Source organism: Heloderma suspectum, chromosome 9 (assembly GCF_057233095.1).
Source record: "Heloderma suspectum isolate Gila_16-S chromosome 9, 16-S_ref, whole genome shotgun sequence".
Classification (NCBI taxonomy): Eukaryota; Metazoa; Chordata; class Lepidosauria; order Squamata; family Helodermatidae; genus Heloderma; species Heloderma suspectum.
The window spans coordinates 3286565-3306210 of NC_139466.1; the positions used below are offsets into that span (position 1 = coordinate 3286565).

Below are 19646 nucleotides of genomic sequence, written 5' to 3' on the forward strand. Positions count from 1 at the left end.
AGATCAGGCTGAGAGAGACAGCAGCTGACCCAAGGTCACCCAGGGAGCTTTACGGCTGAGCGGGGATTTGAATCCAGGTCTACCCAGACCCAATCTTAACCACTACACCATACTGTCTCTCAGGTGTGCTAACTGTCCACAGCTCTTGATGTGAAGGAGTCTGCTGTCCTGCAGCCCATTCTGGGGTGTCAGCCACTGCAGGAGGAATATACCCTTTGCTTTTTCTGAAGATATAGATTGGACCCCTAAGGGCCATGATCCACTGGAACAAGGCTCTTGCTCAAGTGTCGCTGTGTTTGCACAGGTGCCATCAAGCGTAGGGTTGCCACATTTTTTGTCTGGCAGGGCTCCTGTGACTTTTAGAATAATTTCTCGGCGGGGGAACTGGAGCTCTTCCTGGCACAGAGACCCAGGGGAGGTAGGAGAAATGTTACCAGTGGAATCCCTCCCGGTCATGGTTCTGTTAGGGTCACAGGAGCCCTGCAGAAACAAAAGATGGCAACCCCTTTTCATGGGGATTTTCTCTCAGTACGTGACTTTTTAATGCACGGATTACATTTTTAGCACGTCCTTCTGCCAGGAAGCTCAGGCTAGTAGCAAGGGTTCCTTCCGCACCCACCCTGCCAACCCCACCCATTGTCCTCCAAACAGGCTGAGAGATGATGCCTGGCCCAGCGCGCCTCAGGACTGACTGGGCTTTGAGCCTCAGTCTCCCTGGCTCCAGCCCTGCGCCCTGGCCGCTCCATCGCCCTGGCAACACCGCTTGCCTGGTGAACAGAGGGGCCTCTGCAGAGACCGCTCCCGGCGTGGCCGCTTGCAAGGGCGAGGGGCTGCAGCACTCAAGTCCTCCCTGCGGGCTTAGGGCCGCAGGAGCATCGGAGGCTGCCTGGCACTGATCCAGGCCCTGCATCCATCTAGCCCAGTGCTGTCGACACGGACTGGCAGCAGCAGCTCTCCAGGGTTTCAGGCAGGGGCTTTTCCACACCTACCTGGAGACGCTGTCCGGGACTGAACCTGGGGCCTTCGGCAGGCAGAGCAGAAGGGCCCAGGCGCCGCCACTGAGCTGCAGCCCCTCCCCGCGCAGCAGCTCCCGGGCAGCGCCTGCGGCCGGGAGGCGGGCGCGAGCGCCACCAGGGCGCTGCGGGCCCAGCTCTCTTCGCGCTCGGCCGCAGCAGCGGACGGGAAGTCGCCGGGGCGCGGGGCAGCGGCCCCAGCCTCAGGGCCCCGCCCCACGCCCAGGGTCGCCAGGCTGCCGCAGGAGCCCCAGCGCGGTGGAACACGCCTCGCGCGCCAAGGCGGCGGCGGCGGCGGCAATCGCGCTCGCGCGTCCCTGCGACGGAGCGGCCCCGGCCTGGCCTTGCTCGAGCGAAGCGCGGCGGGGCGCCCGACTCTCCGCCCCGGGAGCAGCCGGCCCCCGCCCTCCGCCTGAGCGCCGCCCGGAGGCAGCCGGAGCTGGGTCGTGTGGGGCGGAAGGAGGGGGCGCCACGAGCCGGCGCAAGGGGCCAGGCGATCAGCGCCTCGGCCGAGCAGCAGCGGCGACGGAGCGCGCCCTGGGCGGAGCAGGGCCCAGGCCTGGGGGCCTCCCGCCGGCCGCTGGCCGGCCGCCGTGGGCGCGGAAGAGGCCCGCGGCCCGCCGCAGCGCGCCGGATGGGCTGGCGTGGGACGACGCGGCGCGGCCGCACGTGGCGGCGACGCGCGGGAGGCTGCGCAGGCGAGGCGCCGCGGCCGGGGCCCCTCTGCGCGCGGCGCGGGGCGGGGCGGGGCGGGCGGCTCCAGCGGCAGCGGGGCGGCGAATGCGCGCCGGGCTCGGCCGGAGCGCTGCAGGCGCTCTCCGAGGTGCGGAGCTGCAGCAGCGGCACCTGCGCGCGCGCGCCCCTGCGGCTGCCGCCCCGCCCCGCCCCGCCCCGGCGTGAAGCGCTTTGGAAGCCTCCCGGCCGCGTGTGGAAACCCCGTGCACCCCTCCCGCCGGCTGGGCCAGCGCCAGCAGCGGCGCCCGCTTCGCCTCTCCTGCGCCCCCCCGCCAAGCCGGCCGGGAAAAGCGCCGCCTGCCCGGACGGGGAGGACGCGGTCGCCGCCGCTGCCTGGAGGCTGCCCAGCGAGCGGCCCTCCGAAGCGGAGCAGGCGCCTGACTGAGCGGCGCGGCGCTTCCCTTCGGGGCAGCGGGCTGGGTGCTCCGCGGAACAGCAGGAAGTCGGCCTGAGCGGCGTGGCTGGCCCTGCAGGCCCGCGCCCTGGAGCCGTGGCGCGCGAACAGCCTCTCCAACGCAGAGGAATGTGCCGTTCCCACGCTCCACAGCGGGGCTTGCGCAGGAATCCTCCCCGCGGATTGTGCTCCTGGCGGAGAGTTTAATCAGCGACTGCCCTGCCCAGGCGAGATTGCTCATTTGATCTTGTCCGTTCCCAAGACGCCGCTTTAGCGGTCCCTTTACACATCCTTGTTAAAGCACGGTAGCTGCTTATCAGCCTCTTTTTGGAAGCCCCCCCCCCGTTAATGACTGCTTTGGTGTGAACAAGAAGTTATTTCCTTCCAAGAACTGGCAGTTTAGCCCCAGACAGATTGCTGGGGCAATGGCTGCACTGTTTATCGTAGGCAGAGTCATGGATCTGATCACTGTAGTTCAAAGAGATTCTCCCAGGATCAGGCAAGATCTGTACTGCGTGGCTGGCAATGACCATTCATTGTAATGAGATGCCTGTGGTGTGCATGTTGCATCAGGCACCATGGCTGCTTCCCTGTGGCTTGTTGGGATACTTCTCGTGGATGGTGTGTGACAGACATTGACTGGGCTGCGTCATCCCTTCTGGCTTCCAGCACTACGGAGAAACCGGAGGCTGCCTTCGTGTGACGCAAGGAGAAGAGTGCTGGCCTTGGAGATAGAGGCCACCAGCCCACAATACTTAGGGTGCAATCCTATGGGAAAGATGCTTGTGCTAAACCCTGCCAGCAAGAGCCTGGCAGGGCAGGAGGCGTGGCAGAGGCATTTTTAGCCTGAAAATCCATTTTACCTTAGACAGGCCTCTGAGCCCATCAGATTCACTCACCTTGCTAGGAGCAGGGGTGGGAGCTGAGAGGCCTTCAGATGTCTCCCTTCCTTGCCCGCTAGCCTTCCTCTGACTCACCCATTCCTCCCCTTCCGAGGTCACAAAGCTGACTTTGGGTGAAAGAGCCGCCAAGGAATGCTGGGAGGGCTTGGGGGGGCAGATCCACAGTCAGATCTCCTCCTCCAAGGTGGAGGAGACTGGCAGCATCCTGTGACCCTCCAGACATTGTCCAGGGAACATAGGATTGCTCTCTAAGGGTGCAATCCTTTGCATGTTTAGACAGAAAAAGTTCTACAGCTCCCAGCATTCCCCAGCTAGCACAGCTGGCAGGGGAATGCTGGGAGCTGTAGGACTTTTTCTGTCTAAACATGCAAAGGATCGTGTCTTAAGTGGCCTTGGGCCACTAGGAACATACGAACGTAGGAAGCTGCCGTATACTGGGTCAGACCTTTGGTCCATCTGGTGTCCACACTGACTGGCAGGTTCTTGGGCAGGCATCTTTCCCAGCCCTGCCTGGAGATGTTGGGGATTGAACCTGGGACTTTCCGCATGCAAAGCCATGCGCTCTACCACTGAGGAGCAGCCCCTCCCCAGCCACGCTTATTCTTCCCGCTCCAGTCAGACTGTCAGGTGCCAGAGGCTTATGGAGTTGCTGGTTGAAGATCACCCCGGAGAGAATTGTCCGTAGTAACTAGCCAGTACTCCAAAACAAAACAAATGCTCAACGATCGTGCATCCAGTTTATAAATCTGTGCATTAAAAACAAATCATAAGCAGATGTTAAAATGTGCAATGTTTCTGCAAAGAATGTCAGCTTCCCTTCACTAGCCAGTGTCAAGGGGTCAAGCAGGATCTTCAGGACCTGGGAGAGCTTCAAAGGAGCAGAGTTAACTCCAGCAAGAGTTAGAGCTCAGCAGACTGCTAACATGCCAGATGTGGGCTTGATGGCTGCCCACCTCCTCCTTTGGGGGAGCGGGGAGCACCCTGAAGATGGAGCTGTGGTTTGGAGTTGTTTGATGCCTCGGAATGGCCTGCCATCTCCGAGTGACTCACCTTGATGCTCGGGTGGTAAACAGCCATTCCACTGAAGGACGAGGAGCATCGGTTCCTTGCACGGGCAAAGAAAAGCCACAGCGCATTTGCAAAGGCCGCCGCTTGCTCTCTTCACTGCTGCCGGGGGACCCATCAGTCCATCTCCATGACCTTTTTCAAAGGCAGAGTCTGCTGGCTTTTTAACCTTGTCAGGCAAGTGAAATGCCATTAACTTAACACAGACTCAGAGTTCAGTGGGAAAATTAATCCATCATCTCTGAGAGCCTGTGAAGAGTTCAGCAGGGCACTTCAGATGCTGGGAAGCAGGGGGAAATGTGCACTGCGGGGTCTTCGGGACAACCCACCCCCCCAAAAACCTGAAGTGGATGCTTAATTTTTCAGGGACTGTTGCTTTTTCATTGCTCCATTGCTTTGACTGATGGCTTCAGGCTGCTGGCACTCCGTGGTTTTTATCTCTTTTGTCTTTGCCGTTGTTAGGGAGTGTTGAGGGGCTGCGGCTCAGTGGGTAGAGCTTCTGCTTGCATGCAGAAGGTCCCAGCTTCAGTCCTCGGCCTTGCCAAGTGGAGCAGTTTGTCTGCAATCCTTGCCGGTCCAAGCAGGCGCTGCTGAACTAGGTGGGCCAGTGGTCTCAGTATAGGGTGGCTCCCTGGGTTCCTGCCCATATGTGACGGGGAGAGCAGTCCTCTGCCCCTGGACCACGTCTGGGGGACACGGGAGACGTCACTTTCCTGGCTCCAAGCTCCGAGCAGGGAAGCCGCTCTCCTGCCCCTGCCCCCCTTGCAGCCAGTGCAGAAAGAGCTGTGCCAGCTGGTGCTACCCACTTGCAAACACGAGCTCATAGGGGATGAAGGGGGGGCATTCCCGGGGGCAGGAGACTGGGGCAGTGGGGCCACGAGGCATCTGATGATGTGGACTCGTAGCAAGTCACTAAGGTGCCACAAGTCTCTTTGTTAGGGTCATTCTTTTAAAATGTGAATCTATGCATATAAATTAGTCCATGAAAATGTTATGCCAGTCGGTATCCTCTTTTTTGGCAATGCATAAGTGGTCACCCTACTCATTCCCTGGAGTTCCACCCAGTTGCTCCTGGTGGACATAGCAAGCGGCTGGTCCTGTGTCTGTCCTTCATGTCTTTAGGCACTGGGATTCAATGTGCGTGCCAAGCACCTGCTGTTTCCCCTCCCCGACGTCCTTTCCTAGTTTGTGTTGGATTCCAGTGTATTAAAGGACTGTGTTTTTCCCCTCACTGAGCTGATTATGTTGCTGAATCTGTCATTTTGCCACTCTCTGCCAGATACTGAGCACTAAGAGGGGTGCGTGCGTGCGTGGGATCGCTGCAGCCCTGGGGAAGCTTCTTGCTATGGATCCCCAATTTAGTGCTTGACTCAATCCATCAGCAGAGGTATTGCTTTAGCTTTCAGATTCTCATCATTCCCTATGCAGTAAACCTTCCTTCTCTTGAGCCAAACAAATGGCTTGAGATTACCAAGCACACGATTTGCATCTCAGTTTGCTTCTCGGGAAATTAGTTCCATTAAAGTGTTCGGAAGTGTCTTACAAGTAAATGTATTTAAGACAGTCTGGCAATTAAGCAGATCATAAATTCTGGAAATAAAAAGCACATTTGTTGTGATTAATTTTATTTTTTAAAACATTAAATTATGGGGGCGGGAGTGGAGGCATCTTAATTAAAAGTGGGAGCTGCTCTGTGGAATGCAGCAAACAAAACCCCAGCATTCCCAAACCATGTGACCATTTTGAAAGACGTCCCTGTGCCTCCTGGAAAGGCTCCTTTGTTCAGATGTTCTTTCTACAGCCCCCCTTTCCCTCCCTCTCTCCCCAGTTCCCCATGTGGGCCTCCTCCCTTCCTCATATTTTGCAAACCGTGTCCTCAGTCAGTGAACGTGGCAGCATTTGGGATGCTGAAGACTCCGTTCAAAGAAGAAGCATCTGACTGTTGGAAGCAAAACTGTGTTTCTGGCCATGCCTCCAAATCAATCAAGCCCAGAATGTCCAAAGCAGCTGTGTTTAGGTCAGATGTACAGAACCGAAGACATGGTCTGAAGGCACTTGAGGCAGCCACCTCACTGAAGGCCTGGGTCTGGTCGGTGCTTGGAGGGGAGACCCCCTGGGAACCACATGTAGCCACCTTGGGTTCCACAGTGGAAGAAAGGTGGGAGATAAAGGAAATAAATAAAAATAAATAAATCACAAACCTCAGGCCCATGGACCAAATCCAGCCCTCTCGAGATTCCAGTCTGGCCCTCTGGGGTTTCTCAGATGGCCCCTTTCCCCCGATTGCCGATCTTGTACTCATTCGGTAGTTTCCTGGCCTTTCCATGTTTTTTTCCCCAGTTCTAAAAGGTTGCGATGCTTCTCCTAATGTGCAGTTACGGACAGCGACAGCTTTAAGCTAAAATGTGCTGATACCTTGGGTATGTTGGCCTGGCCTGTTTGGCCCCGCCCTGTTTTGTTTTCGGCCCCGCCCACCCCTGGAATGCAGCCCCTGAGAGCTTCTCCAAAGCTGAATTCAGCCCTCAGGCTGAAAGAGCTTCTGCAGCCCTGCTGTTTCTCCAGATACAGACCCTTGGCGGGACTCCTGTGCCCTGTCTAAAGATGTAAAATGGTACCTCACCATTCCTCTACATAGTCATATGGAGAAATTAGCTGTGAGTATCAGTGCACACTGTTCTGAATTCGAACCAAGAGAAATTGCTGGAGAAGTCACTTATTTCCCCCTCCACTGCGCCCCTTCTCCAGTTCAGTGCAGCCAAAGCTGCTGCTAGATTCTGCTCAGGGTGGATGTTGGACCAGATTTTCAAGTCCTGCTTTGAGTAGACTCACCATCAGGTTTTTTTCCAGGGTGACTTATGAGAAGCCATGGTGGGTTTTGGTAAGTGTTGGCCACCACTAATTCTTAGCTGGAGGCCTTTCACTTGGGCAGGGCCTCTGCAGAGGCTACAGCAAGAGACTAGTTCTCATTGAGGTGGTTAATGTGTGTCCTGGCTGGTGGGGTGGGGAGCTCATATGGTTGAAAACCATTCCGGTGCACCAGCCTTCCCCAGCCATGCTGGCTGGGAATTATGGGAGTTGCCCTCCAACACATCTGGAGGTCACCAGGTCGGGGAATTGTTGAATGCTGTTGAAGAGGCTAGGCCAGTAAGCTTCTCCTTAACCTGCTAGTTTTCACATCTGCAGACCTGTGAGTCCCCAGCCAGAGTCCAAAGTAATACAATCCAGAGACAGGTTTGCCATCTGCATGAGGATAGAACCAAGAAATGGGTCTTTAAAGCAAATGATGGCAATTCTCACACGGATGGTGGCACATAGAGACTTGAGAGCATCCCTCCTTTCAGAGCAACAGTCAACAGGCTCTCTTGAATCTTTCTTTCCCTTTTAGAAAGAACTTGTTTGTTTTTAAAGATCACCAGTGACAAAGTCAGCTGATCAGGCTAATTTTCCCGTCTCTTAACTTGAGAGAGGAATGTGGCATGATGGGAGCCATTCATTTCAGGCCTCCTCCAGATGATGGGGAAATTTTGGAAATGACTTCTGTGCGAATGGCGCAGAGATGGCGAGAGAGCGCCACTTCTCCTACTGTTGCCTGGTGCTGCCTCTCAGTCTGAGAAATGCTTCTCGTTGACATGAATGGGGGATGTGCCATGCACAATCCTTGCGCTCCCAGGAGGGCAGTGAAATGCAGGGAAGTTAAAACTCCATGTAATTGCTCACTATTTCTGTAAAGTCTGTGGCAGTTAGGAAAAAAATCAGAAAGTGGATGTCGGGAAACAGGGTGAGTAGGAATAGGGCTTCTGTTGCAATTGGTGCATTACTTGTCATCGTGTGTTGTGGGGGGGGGGAAGCTCCAGGTTGCATTTTCTGCCCCTAATCACCAGTGCACACTGCTCATCCTTTAAAGTGTTTAAAGAATTTGGCAAAGTAGGATGGGCGGGGGGGGGGGGAGTCTGGGGGACGATCTAGTATGCGGGGCGGGTTCGCATGACCACAGAGGGAAATAAGCCACAGCTTGCAACCAGCATGCGCGTATGATCATGTGAACCCAGTCAAGAAGAGGATGGAGATATATGAGAGTTTTGTTTCAGTTCGCAAAACATCCAAACACGCTCCATTTGCAACCCCAAATGTGACAGCAAATGGGAGCGCTTGTCTTCACAAAAACCTGAACTTGTGATCATGTTCAAAAAATGCATGTTTGTTTGTTTTTAAAAATCACACCTTGAAATGCACCTTTTCCAAAACAGATCGCAATCAAAAATGCTTAATGGAATGGTGACCCCTGTCATTCCTCCTCATTCCTTGCCTTTTTTCTAAGCTAAATTGTCCCGATAGTGGTAACGTTCCCTCATGGGGGAGTTGCTCCAGCCCCTTGGTCATCTGAGCTGCCCCTTTTCTGCCCCCTTCCCAGCTCTATGATACCCCTTCTGAGATGAGGCACCCAAACTGGACACAGTGTTCCGAGTGCGGTGGAGCCACTGAAGTCAGGACAAGGCTGGCAGCTCTCTTCTCGAGCCGTCCAGACCATCAGGAGCAGTGTGCTGATCAAGACACAGGCTGGACTCAGCTTTGCCCTGAGCTGCCTGCGTGCCTGAATGGCCCTCCCTTGCAGGCAAGAGCCACAGGCCAGCACCAGGGTGCCTGTTTTGCATACGGAAGGTCTCGGGGTTAACCCCTGGCAACCCCAGTTAAAATGCAGGGCTGGGAAATCCTCTCTCTGCCTGAGAGACTGATGAGGCTATCAACAGCTACTAGTCTTTAGGGTGTCCAGGTTTCCTCCTGCACAAAGGACAGTCCTTTGTTTGATGGCATCCTCTATCTGATGGGCTGTCCAGTCCAAGTCTGGTTGAAAGTCAAAGCACCACAGAGGGAGAGAGCAGGCTGGGGGCGTGATGTCTGCCCATCCAGTTAGCCACGGGACAGCAGACTGAGCAGGAAGCACACCGGTCACAGACTTTCCCACTATGGCGAAATGCTTTGCATTCTTATTTAAATGCCAGCTACTATTTCTGAATTTGCAGCTATACATATACATTTGCATATGCAAATTGGTGACCTCTTTTTTGGTGATGCACAAGTGGCCACCCTAGTCATGATGGCCTATTACCTGCAGTCGCGGGGGCAGTGTGCCTCCAAATACCAGTTGCTGGGAGACCTGAACTCGGGGGAGCTGTTGCACTTGTGTCCTACTGGTGGGCTTCCCCTTGGGGCATCTGGTCGGCCACTGCGAGAATGGAATGCTGGGTGAGATGGACTCTTGGCCTGATCCAGCTTCAGGAGTAGGAGGACCTAGGACTGAACTCTGTAGAACTAGAAGGCATTTGCTCTGTCCATTAAAAAGGTGGCAAGCCTCTGTGCTCTGAGGTGCTCTGTGACGCCAGAGAAATCTGTCTGAGGGGCAGAGTTCACCGAGCTTTCAGCAGCTCGGCCCCCCAGACTTCAGCTCACCTCCCCACAAGCTGCCCCAAATAGATCTCATTGAGTTGGACCAGTTTGCAGATTTTCCATTTTTTGGTGTTCTTTTTGCGAATTGCACCTGCAGTTTGTGCAAATTGCAGCTGTAATTTCGAGAAAAAGCCGTGGCTTGGCTTGCAAATGCAAGCTGAGCCAGGGGCACTGGGGAAATCCGGTGAGTCCAAACATTGCCAGATTTCCTTGTGACAGACTTCCCTCAGAGTGCATGAGGGCAGTTTAAGGGTGTTCAGGGATAACTAATCAAAGGCAATCTTCATCTTCATCTTGCTATGTACCTCCCCCACACACAAAAAACCCACCCTCTGAATGTGCACTAGGCTTAATGGATATAACTTAACTGGGAAGCAAAAGAGCTAGGTAACATCCAGGAAAGACATTTCACATTGGCCTACTCATTTAGAGGGCCATCACCTCTCCAACGGCAGATTTAGTGACAAGTTGGACTGAGCTCAGTTTCATTAAGCTGCACATACTTTGCTTAATTAAAACTGGCTCAGAGGAAACCTGAATTCGTTCTTGCCTTGGAAGAGAGCTGTGGCACCGGGGCCTCTTTGAGGATCCATAGCTACTTCTGCCTGCTTGGATAAAAAGGGGGGGGGGACCCAAAGAATTGCTGCAGTCTTTTGCAGTCCCTATCCAGCAGCTGGCTTGCTTTTCTCCTGCCCCTTGTGCCTTGTGTGTTGTCCTGCAGCCAAACAATTTGTGGTCCAGGTGAAACTGAATTCCAAGATGTACGCTCTGAGATGTGCTGACCCACTGGGAGAGTCTTGCTCCTTAGTCCTGCCCTGTTATGGACCTGGCATTCGCATCTGTAAAGAATTTAAATTTTGCCTGTTCTCCAGTAAGAAGCCCAAGGCTTCTTAATTAACAAAATTAATTAGATCCATTATTTGTTTTTAAAAGTTATCAGTTGAATAAAGCACCACAAAGCAATTAAACTGATGGTTAGAAAACGTGTGGTGCAGAGTGGTAGGCAGCAGTAATGTAACCGAAACTCTCCCCACGACCTGAGTTCGATCCCAGCGGAAGCTGGGTTCCAGGTAGCCGGCTCAGGTCGACTCAGCCCTCCATCCTTCTGAGGTCGGTAAAATGAGCACCCAGCTTGCTTGGGGAAAGGTAGTCACGACTGGGGAAGGCCATGGCAAACCACCCCGCTACAGTCTGCCATGAAAACGCCGAGGAAAAAACGACATCCCTCTAGGGGCAGTAATGAATCAGTGCTTGCACAAGAGGAACCTTTCCTTTTTTTCTAGAAAACGAAATAAACTCTCTGATGGATTACCCCATCGAAGATGGCCTGAGTTTTGCACTGTATATATTGGTGGGGGTTACTGAGGGGTTCTGGCAACACCCCACCCAGCCATCTGGAAATACGAAAATATGGCTGGCAGGACACTGTATGGTCCTAATGGCCAGCCATGTAGCACTGAAAAGTTAACAATGGTGTATCCTTACACTCCAGCTGAGGAAGAATGCAGAGATAGGGACTATCCAGGGGCAATGTTTTCCAGACCTCTGATAGCTAGGGCATCACTTGCACTCACAGATGTTTATTTTTAGAGTGTGCAAGTGAAAACTCCCCCCCACACACACCCCACACCTGAGCCTGCCCCCCAATCTGGATCTGCTCAGAGCAGCAACTCACACAGAACCACAACAAGCGATTCAGCTCTGCTTCTGCCTCTGGAGCAACTGTATGACCCAGTCCAGAGGCGTGGCATTCTGGCCCGTCCCCAGCAAAGGCTGACTGGAAGGTCAGAGCAGTCGATCATTCAGAGATACAATGGGGAAATTCCTGTGTGACTGAGCATCTTGGCCTCTGAACAGTACGTACAGCACAAGTCTGTGTTTACATGGAAGGGGATCCCTACTGTGTTTCATGGGGGCTGGCTGCCCAGGACAAGCGTTGAGAATATAGGGAGCAGCATTCGTCCAGCCAGCCCGCTCTGCTGCATCTGGCAGGAGCTCTCCAGGGTTTCAGGCAGCAAAAGGTCTCTCCTGTCAGTTGCTGCCTGATCCTTTAACTGGAAATGCCAGAGACTGAACCTGGGACCTTGTGCTTGCAAACAGGGACTCTGCACGGAGTGGTGGGACCTCTCCCGTTGCACCCTTAATTGCTTGCTTTTCCCTCTCGTGACACATGAGCAGATCTCTCCTGACACCTGGCTAGGAGCTGTGTGGCCCGAGAGGATCTCCCTGCCTCCCCTGTGCAATTCCAAGACTGAACAGGGTTGTTTGTAAGTGGCATGCACAACCCTCTCCCAACTCATTTTTCTTTTCTTTCCTTGCCTCTCCTTTCTCTTTCTCTCTCTTTCTCTCTTTCTCTCTCTCTCTGTTTCAGATTATGCTTGGCCTTTGCCTAAACAATTGTGTCCCATCTGGATTTCCCTAGATGTGCTCTTTTCTACTGCCTCTATCATGCATCTTTGCGCCATCTCTCTCGACCGGTACGTTGCGATCCGTAACCCCATTGAGCACAGTCGGTTTAACTCTCGCACCAAGGCCATCATGAAAATTGCTGCTGTTTGGACCATCTCTATAGGTAAGCTATCTTGCCCTGCAGAGCAGCAATAACCTCATGCATTGGGCATAGACAACACATTGCCCACTGGCCGCATCCCCCTCCCCGTCCTTTTTTGCAGCTTCCATTGGCCCCCAAGTCATTACCGCAACTGAATTCCACTGGTGCAGTAGCAACCCCCCACCCACCCCCACCCTGCACACACACACACACACACATGCATATATCTGCTTGAAAACAAAACCGTGCTTAATTTTGCATTAAAACAAGGCATGCACTCCCCACAGGCCTTGTTGTAAAGTGAAAATGTTATGCAATAAATAAATATGCCACTTTTTTTTGCCACTGCCGAATTGCCACTGAATTTCAGTGGCAATTCAGTGGCAGTAACTGTGGTGGCGAGGAGGTGTGCCTGCCGGTGGGTTGGAAACTGGGCCTCAGAACCTCTGAACTACCCAGCCCTGTCATAAGTACTAGTCGTGGAGTCACTGGTGCTTTTTTGTTTTGTTTTCTGTTTTCTGTTTTTTGTTTTGTTTTCTGTTTTTTGTTTTGTTTTCTGTTTCCATACACTTAAACTCCTCTGGGCTGCAATGAATGCCGATAATGGGTCATCATGCTGGGAATAAGCGGCATTTCCTTTTAACTGGTCGCACAAGCATCCTGCTTTTTCCTCCAGCGTCAGTTCTGATGCCCAGAGGATATCTCCAGCAGGCCAAACCCAAGCCAATGAAATAAAGCCGCTTCCCTCAACCCAGTGTCTTCCAGATGTCTAGGGTTACAACTCCCATGATCCCCAGCATGCTGGCTTGGGATGATGTGAAGTGTGCAACATCTGGAAGGTGCCAGGGTGGGAAGGCTAGTCAATAATGATTGTGTGAATAGCACAGCTTTGGTGGCGATAAAGAGCTTTAACTCCCGGACCCTTAAAACTTTGCTGAAAATTTTGCCTCCTCTTACAGAAATCTCTTTGCTCTCCCTATACTGCAATCTGTGACAGCGCCCCTTGGCACCATACCGTGCCCTATATTCCGCCCCGATCCTGTCTCTAGAAGTGGCTTTATTTAAGGGACAAGGAGAAACCAACTGGATCACCTTCACCATCTGTTTTTAAAATCATAGGCCTCACCGATGAATTTTAAAGAATGACCACATCATACAATAGCTGAACCTGCACTAATTAAGAAGTCTATTTGTTTGGGGCTTGAAAGACCTAATGGAGCTTAAGCTTTACTGGTATTGTGCCCCCCTGTGTTGCCTGACACCGCAGGAACATTGTTATTACCCATAAAAGCAGAAAATGCCTGTTCTGCCATTATTTTCACAGGCAATAAGGAAATGACCAGTAATGGAATATAATTTGATATATATTTGAGAGACATTGTGGTGTAGTGATTAGAGTGTTGGACTGGGATTTCAAATATCTGGGTTCTACTCCCCACTCAGCCATGAAGCTCACTGGGTGACTTTGGGCCAGTCACTGTCTGTCAGTCTAACCTACCTCGCAGGGTTGTTGTGAGGATAAAATTGAGAGGAGGAGGATCATGTAAGCGGCCTTGGGTTCACTGCAAGAGTAAAAAGGGCAGCATATAAATGTAATTCTGTCTATCATCTATCTATCTATCTCTCTCTCTCTCTCTCTCCAACTGCCAAGTTTTACAGAGATGATCAACTGACAGGCAGAACCAAGGGCCAGCCGAAATCGTTGCTCATCATCCATCACTTGCCATAAAATATCCACCGCAAAACTCCCATCAGAGAATGGTTCTGTTTTGCCCACCTGTGCATTGGGGTGGTAGTGGTGAAACAGGGAGAATGCTGTGAAGGTCTCTGGCCATTTGGCCAGCGGTGTACAAGCTTGAGCTGCTGACTTTCTTTAAGATTCATCCCTTCAGGGGACATCATGAGAAGGTTCTACCCTTAAAGGCAGCCCAAAAATCATTATAAATGAATGAATGAATGAATGAATGAATGTTAAAATAAAAATCTTGCTCCAATCGAGTGGGGAGGGTGGGTGGCCGAGGAAAATAGAGAGCTTGGTCCCCCCTCCCCGCCTCTGGTACAAGCACTAGGGCTGGCCCTACCGTTAGGCAAAGTGAGGCGGCCACCTCAAGCAGCGGAGTGTGATGCTGACGTGTTAGAATGATGACAGAACTGTGCCTTGTGGCTCCCGTGCTCCCCCTGAGCTAACCAGCAGCCCTCTGATGCCAGTCCCGTTGCACATGGGATGGTGGGAGGCCGCCAGCCTCCCCCTCAGGCAGCGCGCTGTCTTGGGACAGCCCAGCCCAGTGCTGCTCCTCCTGAATGGCGTCACCTGCCTTCCTGCGCCAGGCCTGGACAGACTGATATTTGCCGCTTAGGATGTGAATGCTTCCACCTTACATGAGAAAAGCGTGGAATCAACCGGGAAGAGTGGAGCCGCTTGGGCCTCTGATCTTTCCAGAGAAAGTTCGGTGGAAGAGTTGGCACCAGTTCCAGGGAAGTTTTGAGCAGTCTGTTCAAATCAAGATGGCGGCCGGCCGTGCTCTTGCTGGCTTGTGGAGCCATCTAGTGGAACAAAGCCTTATCGCCTTTTTCCCGAGGTTCTTTTGCAACAAGGTATCGTAGTAACCCAGATGACTCCAGATATGATCTCCAGGCTCTTGGCCTGTGGAGGACAGCTTGAGGGGTTTATAGGTTTTCTGCTCCTACTTGTCTTTGTAATCTCAAGCTGTGGTTGAGGAAGATCATGAAATGTCTAAGGAAACTGTGGAAGTGGGAGGTAACCTAAACTGGAGTGCTAATGGGGCAATGATGCTCAGGCCAATTAAATGTGGGTGGTGGGAGAGGTTTCCTGGTCACTTCAGTAGCATCGTTCTATAATATATTGATCTACAGTTGTCCTCCCCCTGCTTTCCTTGGTTCCTCCAACCAGCCTTCTTCAACTTGGGACCTTTCAGATGTGTTGAACCTCAGCTCCTATCATCCCTGAGCATTGGCCACATGGGCTGAGGATAGTGGGAGTTATAGTCCAAAACATCTGGAGGGCACCAGCTTGGGGGAGGCAGCTCCTAACCATCCATCTTCATTTAGCTTGATTGTGAAAGCTTTGGGATTGGTCATTCTAAGATGAAATTATTCCTACCCACTCCCAAAATAAAAGACAGAGAAAACGGGCTATATAAATCGACTGTAAATAGCTTTTTTTTTTCCTTTTGGCCTTTCCTCTTGGAACGGCATCTCCAGGGATTTCCCTGCCCATCCCAGTCATTGGCTTGCAGGATGACTCCCGGGTGTTTGTGAACGGAAGCTGTGTCCTCAACGATGAGAACTTTGTGCTCATCGGCTCCTTCGTGGCATTTTTCATCCCCCTCGTCATCATGGTGTTCACCTACTGCCTGACCATCCAGGTCCTGCAGAAGCAGGCGTCGGTGTTCCTGTATGGGGAGGCGCCCAAGCAGCGGCGGAGTAGCGTGAACTGCCTCAGGAAGGAGCACAACGCGGAGAACCTCTCCATGCTGCAGAACCACGAGGCGGCCTCCCACCTGAACTCTCCCATCAGCAAAGAAGGGGTGCTTTTTCGGAAGGGCACCATGCAGTCCATCAACAATGAGCGGAGAGCTTCCAAGGTCTTGGGAATCGTCTTCTTTCTGTTCCTCATCATGTGGTGCCCGTTTTTCATCACTAACATCATGTCTGTTCTCTGCAAAGAAGCCTGCGACGAGGCACTCCTTGGAGAGCTGCTGGACGTTTTTGTTTGGGTGGGCTACATCTGCTCCGGGGTCAACCCCCTGGTGTACACACTCTTCAACAAAATCTACCGCAGGGCTTTCTCTAACTACATCCGCTGCCACTATGACAGTGGCAAAAAGTCAGCTCAGCGGCACAACCAGTGTCCAAATGTCTCGTCGACAGCCCTGTGTGGGAAAGATCTCAATTTGAACAGTTACCGCAACGGCAACGAACTCAACAGCATGGAGCTCGACGAGACAGAGGACGCTTTGGAGATGCACGTAGGGACCTCTGAGCTCTCGATCAATAGCTGCAGTGGCGAGAAAACAAGTAGCGTGTAAAAGAACATGACCATGACCCCACTCTGGATATCACTGTGGCGCAGCTGCAAACGGACAATGTATGTGTTAGTCAAAGAATGTTGTAAATAATGCATTCTGAACAAAGCCGTCTTTTTTAATTTAAACTTTCATATTTGTAGCTCACTGCTTTCCATCATTCCTAAAACAGAGTCTGTATTTACTGTGGGAAGCAGAGCAGGCGGGAGCCAAGCCCCTGTAGGAACAGGGGGCGCCGAGTCCAAAAGGACATCCATTATTTCGCTTATAAAATGTTGATTTTTTCCTGGTGCATGAACAAAATGCTGACTATTAATCTCAGGTGGTATTTTTTGAGTCCTCAATGGTCCATTATGAGTAGTCACATATCAAATAAAAGGATATGGGCTTGTCCAGTTCAAGATTTCTTATTCCAGCATTGATAGTAAACACTGGATAAATGGCTATCGGTCTTCCTGTATAAATACTGGATAAATACATGTTGATCTTGGTCACAGCAAATCACTCAATGAAAATATCGATCCCATGTGCAGCAGCTGTGAAAAAGGTGAATTCCAGCTTAGGGACTATTAGCAAGGAGGCTGAAAATAAACCTGCCCATACTGCAATGCCTGTATACAACTCTATGGTGTGGCTGCGCTAGGAATCCTGTGTCCAGTTCTGGTTGCTGCATCGCAAAAAGGCTGGAAAAGGCCAAGAAAAGAGTAACCCAAATGATCCAGGGGCTGGAGCAACTTCCCGATGAGGAAAGGTTTCAGTGTCTGAGGCTCCTTAGGTTAGAAAAAATGCAACTAAGGGGGATGTGATAGAGGGGTACAAACCTATGCATGGTGTAGAGAAAGTGGACAGGGAGAAAAACCTGTTCCTCTCTCATCATACTAGAACTCGGGGTCATTCCATGAAGCTGCATGGTGGGAGAGTCAGGACAGATAAAAGGACTTCTTTACAGACTACATACAGTAGTCCAGCTTAGTCAAGATGTGATGTTGGCCACCAATTTAGGGCACAATCCTTTGGCCACTAGTCAGTGGCTACATGGCCATAAGATACATCAGTTTTTGGGAACCAACCTTGGAGCCCACACTCTGAGGTCAGTTCCTGGAGAATCGACCTCCCCCTCGCTCTTGCGCTGCCTCATAGGCAGCACCGAATGGCCCCGCGCTCTGTGCTTGGAAGAGAGCATGGAGCAGCAAAAATGGGGCGTTTTGGGGGGCGTTCCAGGATGAGGAAGGCGAAAATGCCGGTACAACACATCCTATCTGTTGTCCAGCTGCCACTTCCCCTTCTCCACCTTCCTGTAGCTAGACAGCTGAAATTGGTTGTCTAGCCACAAATGCAGGGCAGCTGAAGCGTGGAGAGAATGATCTGCTCTGCGCTTCTCCTTCCCTGCATTGGATAGGAGGTCACCTCCGAGTTTGGAGGCGGCCACCTATCCCAGTAGGATTGCTCCCTCCAACAGCTTTAAAAAGAGATTTTTAAAAAAGACTTTTTAAGGCAACATTTCTAAACCTTGTACCTACAAAAGCTTGGAAGTACGTGGCCAATCTGGGTGAAATTTCTGAAGCCCAAAGAGGTCTGAAAGAGATTCCCAAAAGTAGCGCCCTGCGTGGGTATCTTGTCCGTTCTCCATGACTAGTGGGAGCCAAATTCATGGTGCAAAATAAATATTGGAAAATTTGCTTAGTTTGTAATACACACACACGCGCGTCACAGAATTAACCTTTCCTTGGCACAAAATTTAGATTACCTCGGTGCCCATTTTCTATTTTAATTATTTATTATTAGCTATTCTCATGTGAATAATGACATTTCAGCCAAGATTTCATTACCTTTTTGAAACCATATTTCATAAATGGAGGATTCCCTGATGGGGATATTTATCAAATAATTTATACAGCTCCATTAATAATAATGATGATGATGATAAAATATTATTATTAAGTGCAAGTGCTCTTCTGCCTAACGCACAGGATATGTCACTCAGTTGCTTCTAACTCATTTTATGCTTTCTTCAGTCTCCCTGGAGACCGCTCCTTTCCTTGCTTGCATAACTTTTATTATTTATTTATTTAGGGAGCAATCCTATGACCGCTAGACAGTGGCTTCTCCGGGAACTGTCCTCAGAGCCTGTGCTCTGAGGTTGGTTCCCGGAGAACTGACCTCCCCGCACTTCCACGCTGCCTCAGAGGCAGCACGGAACAGCCCTGTCCTCTGCGCTCGCAAGAGGAGTGCAGAGCGGCCGGGAAGGAGCGTGGCTGGGGGAGGCCCGGGGCGGGGAGCGTGTAGCTGCATATATGACACCTCCAATGTGTCACACAGCAGCATCCTTCCCTGCTCCGTGCTCCTGTGGCTAAACAACCGCAACTGGCTGTCTAGCAAAAAAAGCAGGGCAGGGGAAGCGCAAGGGCACGATCCCCTCCGTGCTTCTCCTGCCCTGCTTCGGATAGGCGGTCGCCCCCGAGTTCAGAGGTGGCTGCCTATCTAGTTAGGATTGCGCCCTTAAAGCATTTATATAGCTCCACTTATTACAAAAATCATAAGGCGGTATACAAAATTCACTAAAACAATTAAAATAAAATAGAAAGATAAAAACAAAACAAATCTACTAAGGGCACAATCCTATGGGGATAGGTGGCCGCCTCCAAACTCAGAGGCGACCACCTATCCAATGCAGGGCAGGAGAAGCAGGGAGGGGATTGAGAGCTTCAGCTATTGGGCGGTATAGAAATGAAATAAATAAATAAAAGAAATATAAAATAAATTTGTGGCTAGACAACCGCAGAAAGGCAGACCAGGGGAAGTGGCAGCCAGACGACATGTTGGATGTGTCATACAGGCATTTCCGACTTCCCCTCCCCGACACGCCCCCAGGAACGCCCTGTTCTTGCCTGTCCGTGCTCCTCTTCCAGGCATGGGGACGTTCCGCGCTGTCTACAAGGCAGTGCGGGAGGGGGTGGAGGTCGGTTCTCAGGGAACTGACCTATCCTATGGCCATCTAGCCACTAACTAGCAGCCATAGGATTGCTCCCTCCACGAACTATTAAAATCAGAAAATGCCTGGGTATACCAATGAGTTAACAGGCGCTGAAACACCATCAAGGTTCGTGCCTGTGATACTGCAGGAGCGGCACAATTTGAAAGGTGGGGTGCCGCCACAGAAAAGGCCCTTCCGCTGGTTGCTGAAAGATGTGCATGTGCATACCTCTAGCAGAAGCTACCAAAGAGGCTACATTGCTTCCAGAAGACAGTAATCCCAGCATCACTGAGGCCTCTGCAAGTGAGTAGTCCTCTGTTAATACTTTGGGGAGCATTAGAGAAGAGGGCACAGCCACAGGTCATGTGGTCCTGGTTAAAGATCAAAATGGACACCCACTCTTGACTACATCTTCTCTGATTCTAGTTTGGGCAGCTATTAGCCAGATCAGAGGCAGCCAACAGCAAAAAACAAAATGAAAACCTATATGTTTTGTGCCTATTTTGATAATAATAGTAGAT

At 51.7% G+C, this 19646-nt stretch overlaps 1 protein-coding gene across 2 annotated transcripts in view; it reads left to right on the forward strand.

The window, feature by feature from the left end:
• HTR2C (5-hydroxytryptamine receptor 2C) overlaps positions 1-16543 on the forward strand; it is a 266622-nt gene extending 250079 nt beyond the window's left edge. Inside the window, exons 3-4 of one of the 2 annotated variants that reach the window (XM_084813545.1) lie at positions 11926-12126; positions 15328-16543. In XM_084813545.1, coding sequence (XP_084669671.1) covers positions 11926-12126; positions 15328-16154 — 1028 coding nt within the window. In that variant the 3' untranslated portion in view covers positions 16155-16543. The remainder of the gene's footprint in view (positions 1-11925; positions 12127-15327) is intronic. The other variant, XM_084813546.1, reaches the window with a different exon arrangement.
• Positions 16544-19646: the final 3103 nt, after the last annotated feature.